We start from the raw sequence: 12347 nt of genomic DNA, 5'->3' as shown, positions 1-12347 counted from the left end.
GAGGAGAAACCCTCGCAACCTCCCGCACCGCTCCCGGTTTCTCACCGCTCCTCGACCGCTGTACGCTGAGCGCTGCCCGGTTTTGCCCCGCGGCGGTTCGACCGGAGAGCAGGCGGCGCCGCGGGCAGCTCGGGGCCTCGCTGTGAAGGGGTCCTGAGGAGCGGGCAGGGCAGAGCGCAGCCAGACGCAAGATGGCGGCGCTGGGGAGGGCGGGGGCGGCGCTGCTGCTGCGGCCTGCGCGCGGGGCGGCGGGGCCGGCGCTGGGTTACCACAAAAAGGTGAGGGGCTGGGGGCCGGGGAGGGCACCGAGAAACCGGGAGGGGCTTTGGAGGGGCTGGGGGCAGCTCCGGAGCTCGGGCGCTGTGTGGGGTTGTGGCGTCGTTGCTACGAGAAGGACGTTGAGGGCCTGGAGCGGGTCCGGGGCAGGGCTGGTGAAGGGCCGGGGGGCACAAATCCTGTGAGGGGCGGCTGGGGCTGGGATAGAGGCTGTGGGGAGAGCTTATTGAGCTTTATAACTATCTGATAAGAACTTGTGGGGAGCTGGGGGTGGTCTTTCCTCACCGGTAAGCAGCGACAGGAGCAGAGGGAACGGCCCCGAGTTGTTCAGGTTGGGATTTAGGAGAGATTTCTCCTCAGAAATAGCAGCCAGGCGTTGGGACGGGCTGCCCAGGGAGGTGGTGGTGTCACCGTCCCTGGGGGTGTTCAAGGAGAGGTTGGACGTGGTGCTTGGGGACACGGCTCGCTGGGTGACGTTGGTGGGAGGGGGTGATCTCGAGTGTTTTTTTCCAACCTTTATCATTTTACGGTGTTGTCTCTGCCTGCCAGGTGGTGGATCACTACGAGAACCCGCGCAACGTCGGCTCCCTCGACCGCAATGCCAAGAACGTGGGCACCGGGCTGGTGGGCGCCCCGGCCTGCGGGGACGTCATGAAGCTGCAGGTGAGGAACCTCGGGGCTCCTGCTGACACAGGGAGAGCGTGGGGACACTGCAAGGCCCACGCCTGCTGCTGTCTCCCTCCCCTCAGCCAGGGCTTTGACACAGCTTGCCCTTGTCAGCATGTTTGGATGTTAAAATGTCCCCTGGAGCCTGGGCAGGGCTTGTCCCTGCTGCCCTGGGCTGTGCCTCGTGGAGCTGAGGTGTTCTTCCCCGTGTTCTTCCAGGTCGAAGTGGACGAGAACGGCAGGATCGTCGAAGCTCGCTTCAAGACTTTCGGCTGTGGGTCAGCGATCGCTTCCAGCTCCCTGGCAACAGAGTGGGTTAAAGGGAAGACGGTAAGGGCCTCAGCCGGGGTTGGAAGTGGCACTGTGTGCTTAAATATTGAAGTATTTGAGCATTCAAACTGCCTGTTGGGATCGGGGAGGGGACAGTCCCTGCAGTGACACTGTCACAGTGTGGTTTGTTACCACAGTGCTCTGTCTGAGGCATTCCTTAAACTCGTTGTGTGTCAGGTACAGAAAAAAACAGGGAATTTTGAGAGGTTTTGCACATATTAGCATGCTCTCAGCATCTCTTGCTGCCCCCGGCAGTTTGAGATGTTTTTTTGTGTCGATTCAGTTGGCTCTGCAGCTTTAAAGCTTGCAGCGAGTGCCTCTGTGGTGTGTGTGTGTGCGTGAGGTGGCTGCTGACCACACGCTGACTGCATTTCAGGTTGACGAAGCGTTAAAGATCAAGAACACGGATATTGCGAAAGAGCTGTGCCTTCCTCCGGTCAAACTGCACTGCTCCAGTAAGTACGGGGCTGAGCTGGGAAAGTTACACAGCTGGACTGCAGGGCGAGCCTTCTGGGGGCACTGCAGAGGCTGCTTTATTTATTTCTAAATAAACTTTCTGCATGTGGAGCAGCAAAGATCGGCCTGCAAGAGAACCTTGCTTACGTGCAGACCTTGGTTGTGAATTTTCACATCGATTCCATCTTTTGGTGTCTGTATCGATGAGAAAATGAGAAACAAAAAGTTCAAATCCTGACGTTGTGAGGCACCGTGCTCCCTGCTGACCGCAGTGCTGGTGCCTGCTGCCTGCTCCTGCTCTTAACGTCACCTTTTGTTGTAAATAACTTGTTCTTGAAGTATTTATTTAAAAAATAACTTAAAAATTTGTTTTTTTTTTTTTCCTAGTGCTGGCTGAGGATGCAATCAAGGCCGCCCTGGCCGACTACAAGCTGAAGCAGCACCCAAAGCAAGAGGAGCCGGAGCAGAAAGCCAACTGATGGCTGCGGGGGCTGCCGGGGGGGCTTCTCCTCCTTCCTGCTGGATTTGCGGTGCAATCACTCGAGCTTTCGTGGAACCCCACACGCAGCCCGGCGCTGCTGCTGCAGCCGAACTGGTCTGAAACCCTCCGAGGGAAAGGACTGAGAGCCAGCCCTGCCGTTTAGGGCTGCGTTTTGGGGGAGGATGGGGCGTTTTGCCTAAAGTTTTGCAGAGTTGAGTGGGAAGCGTTGCCTTGCTCTTCTTGTACCCGCGAGAGCCGCGGCTCGGGGTGCGTGTCGCTGCGGCGCGCGGCTCCTGGGGGGGTTTGGTTGCTGCCTGCAGCTCTCGGAGCTTCTTTTCACCATCTGGGACCCCCCCACACGCCGCCCCCTGCGCCCAGCTCCTCCCCGGGAGGCACCGAAACGCCTCGAGGGCGATAACTGCGTGGGGAGCGCGGCCCCGGGAAGCCCCAACCCGGCCCTCGGGGGGCTTCTTCCTTGCTCGTTCACCCCCGGGGAGGGGATTGGGGTTAATTGGGGAGCTGTAATTAAAGTGTTCAACCCTCAGCTCTGCGGAATGATCTGTGGAGAGGGACAAAACGCGCCCTGAGGGGCTGGCAGCTGCGTTCTTGGGACCAGGTCGAGGGAGGAAGGGGAGAGCCTTGGGGTGTGCTGCAAGGGATGGTTTGGGGGGGATTTTTTGGGAATTCCTGTGCTCCCCCCGTGCCTTGTGATCGCTGTTTTTCCACGGGAGCCTGGCTGGAGGTTTCCAGCACCGAAAGAAAACAGGTTGGGAAGCTTTGCCTGCTCTGGGAGATTTTTATCACCCTCCCTGTCCCCACCTTAACGAGGGCCGCGTCTGTTTTGGGGCCAAGGGGGCTCATTGTGCACGCAGGAACCCCTCTGGCAGCGTGGGGGGGGATAAAACCCTGCTGGCTGCAAGGGGTCACGGGGATATGGGGACAGGGGGATAACGGGGACACGACTTTCACATCAGGAAGCCTCTCACCCTCCCGTTTGCCCCCACTTTATGGGGTGCAACGAGGGCTGGGACAGGGTCCTGCTGCCCCCGCCTGTCCCCAAGCCCGAGCTGCGCCGGCCTCAGGAACACACGGGAGAGGCAACGTGCGTGGAAACGTCTTTATTCAGAGCCGAGGGGGGCAGAAAATAAGGCAAAACTCCAGCTCTGCTCCGAGCTCTCCCTCCCCCGTGCTTTGCGAGGGGCTGCGACATTTGGGGTACGACCGCAGGGACAGGGGCGCCGTCCCCAAATCCTCCTGCTGCTGCCCAGGTGCTGCTGGTTTAGTTTTTCCTCCTTTTTTTTTTGGTGGGGACCTCAGCAAAACGCCTCCGGGGGGCACGGCACCGCTCCCCTCACCCCCAGGCACTGCAGGCGGAGGGCGAAGGCGGCTGGGAGCGGGGCTGGGACGGCCCCAAACCCTGCGGAACGGCCCCAAACCCCTGTGGAATGGCCCCAAACCCTGCAGAAGGTCCCGGCCACCAGCAAAACCTTCACCAGGTGCTTGGGGCCGGGTGCCTGGGGCCGTGCTTCATCTTCAGGGGTTCGGGGAGAGGAGGGAGCGGGCACGAACCCGGCTCCGAGTCCGGCGGCGGCCCCGTTAGATACTGGGGGGGGCTTCTTGGGGCGCCCCGGGGGCCTCCTCCGTGCCCCCTGCAGCTTGGTTTTGGGGAGGGGGCTCGCTTTCTTCCTCCTCCTTCCCTTTTTCCTCCTCCTCCTCTTCTTCCTCGTGCTCTCCCCGGGCGCTGGCCCCGTTGGCCAGCGGGGTTTTGTTGGGGGATTTGAGGCTCTGGGCGGCGGCGAGGATGTCAGCCTGCAGCTGCCGGCTGCAGTCCAGGGGTTCCTCGGCGCCGGGGTCCGGAGCTTTTTCGGGCACCTCGTTGAAAGCCCGGCCGCCCCCCGCCTTGTCCCGCTGATCCACGTACTTCTTTTTGGGGAAAGACGAGGGGTAATAGGCGGAGGCTTTGTGCTTCTGCCGCACGACGAGGGCGGCGCAGACGATGAAGAGCAGGACGAAGGCCAGCGAGCCCACCACCACCACCAGCAGCGTGTACTCCTTGAAGAAATCCACCAGCCCGTCCAGGACGTTGCCCGGCGCCGAGCTGTTGGTGACGGCCGTCCCCGTCGTGGCCCCGATCGTGGGACCCGGCCCCGCTGTCACCGGCCGGGCGGGCGGCGTGGCTGAGACCTCGTCGCCGTCCCCGCTGCCGCCGGCGTCGGGCAGCAGCGCGGCGTGCCGGGGCGCCGCGGCGTGCGCCGAGACCACCACCACCAGCAGCAGCAGCAGCAGGAGTTGCCACCCTGCCATCGCCCCGGGACTCGTGCTGCGGAGAGCAGGGGGAAAACGGTGAAAAATGAGCAAAAAAAAAAATCCCAAATTCTGCCCCGAGCAACGGCCTCGATGCGCACGCCCTGAACCGCGCGCTTGGCTCAGTCTCCAGCGCAGAGGGCTGAGCGTGTGCCCGGCTGCTCCTACGTGGAGGGCTTCACCCAGGTGAAAATTCTTGAAGAATTCTTTAAGAAAAGGAAAAAAGGAAAAAAAAAAACGGCTTTGGTTTTGTCGCCCCGCTGCCAGCGAGGCCGAGCAGGGCTTTGTGTTTGTTTTGCAACGCCGTGCTGTAAAAATAGCTGGAAACTGGCTGGGATTGCTCAAGGCCCCGGGACGCTGCGAGCGTGGCGAGGTGACCGGGGCAAGAGCCAAGAGCTGGCTTCCAGCAACGGCCGCTTGGCCGAGTCGAAAATTCCTGAAAATTGAGGTTTTTCCAGTGGAAACTCTGACACAGACGGAGCTGCCGAGGGGGCCGGCCCCCGGCGCGAGCGGCGTTTCCCAACGCTCGCCCCGGCTGCAAACCGTCCCCAGCCGGAGCTGCCACGGGGCCACCACGAGGGCCGGGACACGAAGCATCCCCACGGGGATCCCTGGACCTGCTTCCCCCTCTCCTTCCACCCCCAAATCCCAATCCCGTCCCCGTTTTCTCCCCCCCGCAGCCAGCAGGACTTGGCTGGCGGCCGCGCTCCCGCTGCAGAAATCTGGTTTGCGTTAGGGCAGAGCGAGCACGGGGCGCGAGGCGGCCCCCCCGGCCCCGGTTCTGCAGCCTGGCCGCCCCCCTTTCAGCCCCCAGTGGGGATTTAGGGGACAAGTTTTGGGGTCAGGGGCTTCTTTCTTCATCCCTCTGCCGCCTTCGCCCCGTGGAGGGGCCCCTGGGGGGAAGGCGGCGGCGTTGAGGCACCGTTAGCGAGCGGAGCCAACGCGCAGCCGCTGCCCCGGCCCTGGTGGCAAAAAGCGAAGCCCAAATGGGCACCGGGGCCACCCCCAGTCCCCCCTGTCCCCATCCCCGCCGTGCGGCCCCATTCCTGGCTCAGCCTGGCCACGCAAAGTTCCTCCACGCAGGAAATCCCAGCCTCGACGTGGTGCGGGCACAGCATCCTCCCCGGCGCGCACGCGGGCGCGTGGCTGCGGCCCCGTCCCGCCGAGCCCTCAGCCACCCCAAAAAGTCAGGGCTTGAGCAGAAAAAAGGGGCAGAAAAAAAGAGCCACGGGGTGCAGGGGAAGTGGGAGTTTTGGGGAGAGCGGGCCCCACGCCACGAGTGGGGCTCGGGGAGCTCACCTGGCCGGGAGGGTGCCGGCAGGACGGGTCTGTCCCACGCACCTCGCCTCTCGCCCCTTTCTGCTGCCTGCCCGGATGGAGCCCTCGTCCCTCTCCCTCCTCCTCCTCCTCCTCCTCCTCTTTCTCTCTCCTCCTCCTCCTCCTCCTCCTCCCGCGCCGCAGCCCGGAGCTCACTGGCTGCGAGCGCCGCGGACCAGCTTGTTCTCATTAGGGCCGCTTTGGGGAGGGAGCAGGGGAGGCCGGCGAGGGGCAGGCGGCCCCCAGACCCACCACGGCCCCCTCCAAGGGGGGACAGCCCACGGCTGGGGGCTTCTCGGCTTTACGGGGCGCCCCTCTGCATCCCCGCGTCCCCACACTCCTTTTTGGGGTGCAGGAGCAGAAAGAGGGGGCAAGGGGAGGGCTTCGCTGCGAGGGCTGGAGGTAAAAGGGTGGCTCCTGCAGAGCCGTGGGTAGCCCCACAGACCCAGCTTCGGGGCCAGATCCTGTCACTGCAAACCCAAACCCTGCTATAGGGTGGGCTGATGGGGCACAGCCACCCCATCCCGCAAGCCATCTGCCCTGGGAGAAAAAGGGATCTGAAACCCATGGGGGAGCTCTGCCCATTTGCCTCGTCCATCCATCCATTGATCCATTGATCCATCGATTGATAGATCATCCATCCATCCATACATCCATCCATCCATCCTAGAAGGGGGGACAGGGACAAGGATGGGGACACGGATGGGGACTGGGATGAGGACGGGGATGGGGAGGGTTTGGGGCTTGCTCCCCCACCATTTTTAAGGGCTCAAGATGCAGCCTGGGGGCAAACAGGGCTTGGGACCAACCCCCTTGGTTTTCGGAGCCCGTTTCCTAACCCCCACCGCCTGGAAAAGCTCCCGAGCAAGGATCTCTGCCTTGGGGTGCGGGCAGATATAGGGAAAATCACCCCTGCGGGTCCCCATATAGGGGCACGGGCTCTGGGAGGGGGGCATCCCCTTGTCCCCCTGCCCTGGCCACGCTCCCCCCCCGCCGCCCGCGCTGTCTGGGCTGAAATTGCTCAAGACGCTGGCGGCCGCAGTGAGCTCATCCCCTTGCTATTCGGCTCCGCGCCTCCCCGGGGACCCTGCCAGAATCCCCCTAAAAAGCCAGGGCTTGGGGATAGAGGGCTGGGGGGGGGGGGTGAGGGCAGGCGTCCCCATCCCCGTCCCCATCCCCGTCCCTATCCCTGTCCCCGTTTCGTGTTTCGCCCGGCGTCACCCAGCGCAGCCGGACCCCTCGCTCCCAAAAATACCGCGTCAGTCCGTCTGTCTGCAGCCGGCCAGCTGCTCGCAGCTGCCAGGACGGCTTTCACCCGGCCTTAAATTATCCTAAAAAGCTTTAAGGGGAGAGGGGGGACGGAGCCGGGGCCCCTCCGAGCAGCTTGGAGGAGCGCCAGCGGCATCCAGCCCGGCTTCATCACCACAACGGGGGGGACGACGACAATTTTTGGGGGGTGTAATGGCACCCAGGGAACACCAAAACGCCTTCCCCAGCTGTGGGAGCCTCTTTGGGGTCGGGTGGCAGGGCCACTGCCCGTGGTGTGACACCTCGTGGCTTGGGGACATGCGGCCCTCATGGGCTGGGTCCCCTCAGCTCCTTGTCTGGGTCCGGGTCTGGGTTTGGGTTTGGGTCTGGGTTTGGGTCCCTGTCCCTGTCCCTGTCCCTGTCCCTGTCCCTGTCCCTGTCCCTGTCCCTGTCCCTGTCCCCGTCCCCGTCCCTGTCCCAGCCCAGCAGCGGGTGCCAGTGCCCACAGCCATCCCGGAGCCGTTTTGGCCGCCGGGGAGGGACGCCTCAGCCCCTCGGCGCTGGGCAGGGCCGCGCCGCCCGGCCCCGCTTTGTAATTTAGGGCAGATGAAAAGGGGAAAGCGGGGGGGGACACCCGCAGGGCTGGGCTCTGCGGGGCGGGTGGCACAGCCACCTCCAGCCCAACCCGGCAATTTGGGAAATTTCGGGCCTGGCTCTGCCTCTAATTTGCTTTGCTGGGGCAGCAAAACGCCGGGATTTGGGGGGGAGGAGGCCTTGTCCTGTAGGGCTGCACCTCAGCGCGTGCAGCCTCGTGTGTGGCACTGCACAGCCCTATACCCCACAAAGGGCCCCGTACCCCACACACGGCCCTGTCCCCACACACGTCCCCATGTCCCACATGGCCCCCTTTCCCCTCATGCCGCCCCCCTGGGACTGCGGGGCCGCCCGTGCTGGCCTCCTGCAGATTCCTGGGCTGTGAGCTGGGCCGTGGCAGCCCGTCAGGCCAAATAGGGTGATCCCTGGCGGCTGGTCCCGATCCCAATCCCAATATTTCCCCACAGAAAATGGATCCTGGCCCGAAGTGAGGCACCCTGAGGGGGCAGCACCCCCACACTGCCCCCTCCTCTGCTGGGCTGGGGTGACAACCCCCACAGACCCCATGTGTGTCCTTGTTGTCCCGGGGACACACAAACCCCCATAAAAGCAGGGACGTGGCCTCCTGTGAGGGGTTTTTACACGGGGATGTTGGCTCTGCGGGGATGTGGGGGCGGCGGGGGCGATGCCCACCCTGTGGCACCTCCCTGCTGTAAGGAACCCCATGGGTGACTGTCCCCGGTCCCCTAGCATGGCTCAAAGCCCTACACCGAGTCCTGGGGGGTGTCACCAATATGGGACACGAGCGGTGTCCCCCCCCCAGCACGCTGGGGTCCCTCTGAGAAGCCGCACGGGCTCGCCATGAACATTTACATTCACCGGGGGCCCGGGCCCGGGTGGAAAATATTTGAAGCGGGGCGTGAATGTAAACACGGGGCCGGGGACGCGGCCAGGGCCGCTCTCGAGGCACAGGGGACGGCACCACGGGGCCACCAGCATGTGCCGAAACGCTTCGGTGCCCAAGCGTGGGCTGCGAACCACAAGGGCGGTGTGAGGAGGGCGGTGGGGATGTGGGGACACGGGGACGGGGTGGGGACACGGGGACAGCATGCGGGGACTGGGGTGGGGATGTGGGGACGTAGGGGTGGCAGGGAGAGCTCTGGGATGTTCCTGCTCCCTGGGGTGGGTCCTGGTGGCGTCCCCTCGCCCCTCTGTGTGGGACACCACAAACGTGCCCAACCCGGCCCCAGCGGTGTTTCTGCCATGTCCCCCACCCTTTTCATTCCTGCCATGAGGCTGGGGACCCAAAGCCGCCATCCCCAGCTGCTCAGCACCCAGGGAAGGGAGTGTGTGTGTGGGGGGGGTTTCATTTCTGCTGCCGCCAGAAGAAGAGGATGGAGAACCGAAATTTCGGGAGGGGGATGTGGGCAGGAGCCAAGAGACCACCACGTCTGGGCAGGAGAGGCGCTTTAATGGGGTGACCGAGTCCGTTCCAGCTGCTTCTGCTTTGCGGGGGCTGCCAAGCCCCCGGCTTAGGAGTGCTCGGGGAGGAAGCTGCTGAGCGTCAGGTTGTCGCCGTCGGCTTCGGAGCTGCCGTCGGCCAGCAGCTTGCGGTGCCGGTGGGGGCCCAGCCGGGGGCCGTTGGTGGTAGTGGCCTCGCCGTCGGGCAGCAGGGAGGAGATGCAAACCATTTCGGTGGGGCTGAACTGGTGGCGAGCCGTGCGGGCCCGGCGGCAGAGCAGGGCGGCCAGCACCCCCGTGCACACCATGAAGGCGGCGGCCACCAGCGCCAGCAGCAGGATGGCCAGCAGGCACTTGTTCATCAGCGCGTTGTCGTCCCAGGGGACGGCGGGGGGCTCCTCCACCGCCTTCCCCCCGGGTTTCGAGTCCGAGGGAGCCGCGGTGGCCTCCCCCGGGTGATACAGCACCGGGGGGTCCCTGGCTTTTTTGTGGATGATGCTGGTGGGGGGCAGAGCTGAGCGTGGCTCCGTGGAGGCGGCATCCGTGCCTCCAGCCACGCTCCCTGTGGAGATGTCATCCATGCTGCCGGCCACGGTCCCCGTGGAGGAGCTGGCATCCGTGCCACCAGCCACGGTCCCCTCGGTGCCAGGCCCTCCGGATGCCATGAGCCAGCCGGGGATGGCGGTGCCATTACTTTGGGGTGCTGCCTCCGTGCTGGGCGCGGAGCTCGGCAGCAAGTCGGGGTCGGGGGAGTCAGTCTCATCCTGGGGCTCCATGGTGCTCAGCGCCAGCTCCCGGTGCAGGCTGGCGTTGGTGCCCGCTGCCAGCGGCGGCTCCGTGCCCAGCGAGTCGGGCTCGGGGGAATCGGTCTCATCCAGGTCCACGGGCAACGCGGTGACCTTCAAGGGCAGGCTGCTGTTGGTGCTGAGCCCCGGAGGCAGCGTGGAGCCCAGCAGCGAGTCGGGTGCAAGGGATTCGGTCTCGTTGCTCTCGGGCATCGCGGTGGTGGCGTAGCCGTGCCCCAGCATCGCGGTGGTGCCGGGGGGGGGCTGCCCATAATAGGCTCTTCGCCTGCGGGAGGGCAGCAGGGGCTCGGCCGGCGCTGGTTCTGCTGCCCCCCAGACCCACTGCAGACCCCTCTGCTCCGGGGGTCGGGCCCCGCACGCCCGCAGGGTGCTCAGCACCAGCACCACCAGCACGGCCCAGCACAGCGCCATGGCACCTGGGGAAGGGGTGGGGGGGGAAGGTGAAACGGGGCCCCTCCACCTGCGGGAGGCTCTGCAAAAGAAAAAAAAAAAAAAAAAGCAAAATTGCAAAAGGAAGTCGAGAGCCTGGAAATGGGAAACGAGCCGTGCTGGAGGGGGCTGCTGCGAGACGGGTGGTTGCAGGCTGACGTCCCGCGTGGAAATGAAAGCGCGGGGACGTCGCGCACGCTTCGGCTCGACCCCACCCCGGGCTGCCCGTCCTCCCCTCCGCGGGCGGCAGCGGGCCACCGTGCGGCCAGAGGGTGCCCCAAAAGCTGAGCCATTCGCTCGGAGTAGAGCTGAAGCCACCCCAAAGCTCCCCACGGGCTGCCCCTCGCTCGCACTCAGCCCTGGTGGTTGGAGGACAGGGAGGGCCCCGCACCCAGCCCCAAACACCGACCGACGCCACCCCGAACGGGGGCTCCCACACCCACCATCCTACCCCCCCTGGCGACCAGCACGGAGCAGAGAGAGGCACCCCTGGGGGCCCGTGCGCACCCAACGCACCCCTTAGCATCCCCTCGGCACCCTCTCCATCCTTGGGGCCAAGCCCTAGGGGTGCCGGGGCCCGGATCTGGAGCACCCCCCGGTGGGGCTCACCTCTTCCAGGGGATGCCGTGGGACCCCGAGCTGCAGCACCGGTGGCCGTCACCGCCGAGGGCCCGGCAGCCCCGGTACCGGGTGAGAGCGGAGGGGGCGTCGCGGGCTGCGCCCCGCCTGCACCTCCCCGCCGGGGCGGGCAGGAAACACGGCTGCGGTTTCGGAGAGCCCTGGGGGGGGGAAGGACGTCACGCTGCCAGCGGGGGCCGCTGAGGGCTGGGGGCTTCGTGCACCCGTTGGGGTGCTCCCCTAAGTCCTGTCCCCGCTGGGGTGATAGCGGGGGGTCCCTTGGGTGCCCCCGCCCTGCTCCCCTGGGTCTGCGTGCCGGGGCTGGTGCTGCCCCGAAAGCAGAAGTGGAGGCAAAAGCGGCCCCGGGGCCCTTGGCACAGTGTGGGCATGGCCAAATGGGGGCAAGACACAGCCCCCACAAAGAGGTGACCCCATAGGAGGACCCCGATGCGGGGAGCAGCCTTCCCATGTGGCGAGGAAGCAGAGGAGGGATGCGGGGGCTTGACTCGAGGAATTTGCAGAGCCCTTGTGCCCGGGCGCATCTCCTGGCCCCCATGGAGCAGCTGTGGGGCACTGTGGTATCTGGGGCACGGGGCCGCGGGCGTTCCCTGGGCACCCAGGGGTGCAGCAGCTCGGAAGGAACCCGCCCTGACCGCAGGCACCGGCACAGCAGCAGCAGGCAGGAGCCGCAGCCGCAGGAAGGGTGCTGCAAGATCACATCCGCAGCGAGCGCTCTGCGGCTGCCACCCGGGGCCGTAAACAACCCCACCGCATCCCTCTGCCCCCCGGCACAGCCCCACGGGGATTTTTGGCTGCGTTCAGCCCCTCTGGAATCCCCGCCCCCCCACCCTGGAGCCTGGAGGATGCTCCTGGTCCCCTGCACATCACCCGGGGAAAAATCCCCTTGGGCTGCGGATGGGCCTCGCTGGGAGAGGTCCAAGTGGTGCACGGGCAGCGAGGGAGCAGCTCCTCAAGAGCATCCCCGTCCTGTCCCTATCTCGGCTTCCTCGGGGACCCCCAGCAGCATCCCACACCTGGAGAAACCCGGGGTTTGCTCACTGGGAAGCCTCCAACCTCCTGCTGGAGGAGGCACGGCGGGGACCGGGCTGCTTGGCCACAGTCTGACGCGCTCGGCTTCCCATCGCCGCACTGAGTGCTGTCAGTTACGACACCGCCAGGCCAGAAAACCTAAATTGTGGGCGCTACCGAGGCTCACCCACCCCACACAGAGCCCGGAGCAATGCCGGGTGTCCTGAGCGGCCGGGGCACAGCTTGTCCCTGTCCCTGTCCCTGTCCCCGTGCCTGGCTGCAGGGTTTGCAGTATCGACCCCCGCAGCCCCTCCATCTGCCCGTGCCGGGCT

The 12347-nt window shown here is 65.3% G+C and overlaps 3 protein-coding genes across 4 annotated transcripts; 1 reads left to right on the top strand and 2 right to left on the bottom strand.

Annotated features, from left to right (window-relative positions):
- The first annotated feature begins 174 nt into the window (after nucleotides 1–174).
- On the top strand, nucleotides 175–2753 carry ISCU (iron-sulfur cluster assembly enzyme). The gene is made up of 5 exons (XM_082773830.1): nucleotides 175–278; nucleotides 826–939; nucleotides 1162–1272; nucleotides 1649–1727; nucleotides 2116–2753. The coding sequence occupies exons 1-5, from the start codon at nucleotides 192–194 to the stop codon at nucleotides 2205–2207; spliced, it is 483 nt and encodes a 160-aa protein (XP_082629956.1). The 5' UTR covers nucleotides 175–191; the 3' UTR covers nucleotides 2208–2753.
- Nucleotides 2754–3319: 566 nt separating this feature from the next.
- Nucleotides 3320–5897, bottom strand: TMEM119 (transmembrane protein 119). Its single transcript, XM_082773784.1, has 2 exons — nucleotides 5813–5897; nucleotides 3320–4529 (listed from the first exon to the last, which is right to left on the bottom strand). The coding sequence occupies exon 2, from the start codon at nucleotides 4511–4513 to the stop codon at nucleotides 3806–3808; it is 708 nt and encodes a 235-aa protein (XP_082629910.1). The 5' UTR covers nucleotides 4514–4529; nucleotides 5813–5897; the 3' UTR covers nucleotides 3320–3805.
- Nucleotides 5898–9135: 3238 nt separating this feature from the next.
- On the bottom strand, nucleotides 9136–11138 carry SELPLG (selectin P ligand). 2 transcript variants are annotated; one of them, XM_082773714.1, is made up of 2 exons: nucleotides 10978–11138; nucleotides 9136–10411 (listed from the first exon to the last, which is right to left on the bottom strand). In XM_082773714.1, the coding sequence occupies exon 2, from the start codon at nucleotides 10348–10350 to the stop codon at nucleotides 9205–9207; it is 1146 nt and encodes a 381-aa protein (XP_082629840.1). In that variant the 5' UTR covers nucleotides 10351–10411; nucleotides 10978–11138; the 3' UTR covers nucleotides 9136–9204. The 2 variants fall into 2 exon arrangements, with proteins under 2 accessions (XP_082629840.1, XP_082629841.1); XM_082773715.1 differs by having other exon boundaries at nucleotides 9136–10355; nucleotides 10978–11071.
- Between the last annotated feature and the right edge of the window lie 1209 nt (nucleotides 11139–12347).

The sequence above is a fragment of the Aythya marila genome, assembly GCF_965140915.1.
Source record: "Aythya marila genome assembly, chromosome: 17".
Taxonomy (NCBI): domain Eukaryota; kingdom Metazoa; phylum Chordata; class Aves; order Anseriformes; family Anatidae; genus Aythya; species Aythya marila.
The sequence above is the reverse complement of the archived record's forward strand: the minus strand, read 5'-3'. Positions and strand labels throughout refer to the sequence as shown.

Bases quoted from the DNA above. Each gene is read 5' to 3' on its own strand.
- ISCU (XM_082773830.1), top strand. From the start codon at position 192: ATGGCGGCGCTGGGGAGGGCGGGGGCGGCGCTGCTGCTGCGGCCTGCG. The intron at 940-1,161 runs GTGAGGAACCTC...GTGTTCTTCCAG, and splicing joins GGGACGTCATGAAGCTGCAG to GTCGAAGTGGACGAGAACGG. The intron at 1,273-1,648 runs GTAAGGGCCTCA...ACTGCATTTCAG, and splicing joins AGTGGGTTAAAGGGAAGACG to GTTGACGAAGCGTTAAAGAT.
- TMEM119 (XM_082773784.1), bottom strand. From the start codon at position 4,513: ATGGCAGGGTGGCAACTCCTGCTGCTGCTGCTGCTGGTGGTGGTGGTC.
- SELPLG (XM_082773714.1), bottom strand. From the start codon at position 10,350: ATGGCGCTGTGCTGGGCCGTGCTGGTGGTGCTGGTGCTGAGCACCCTG.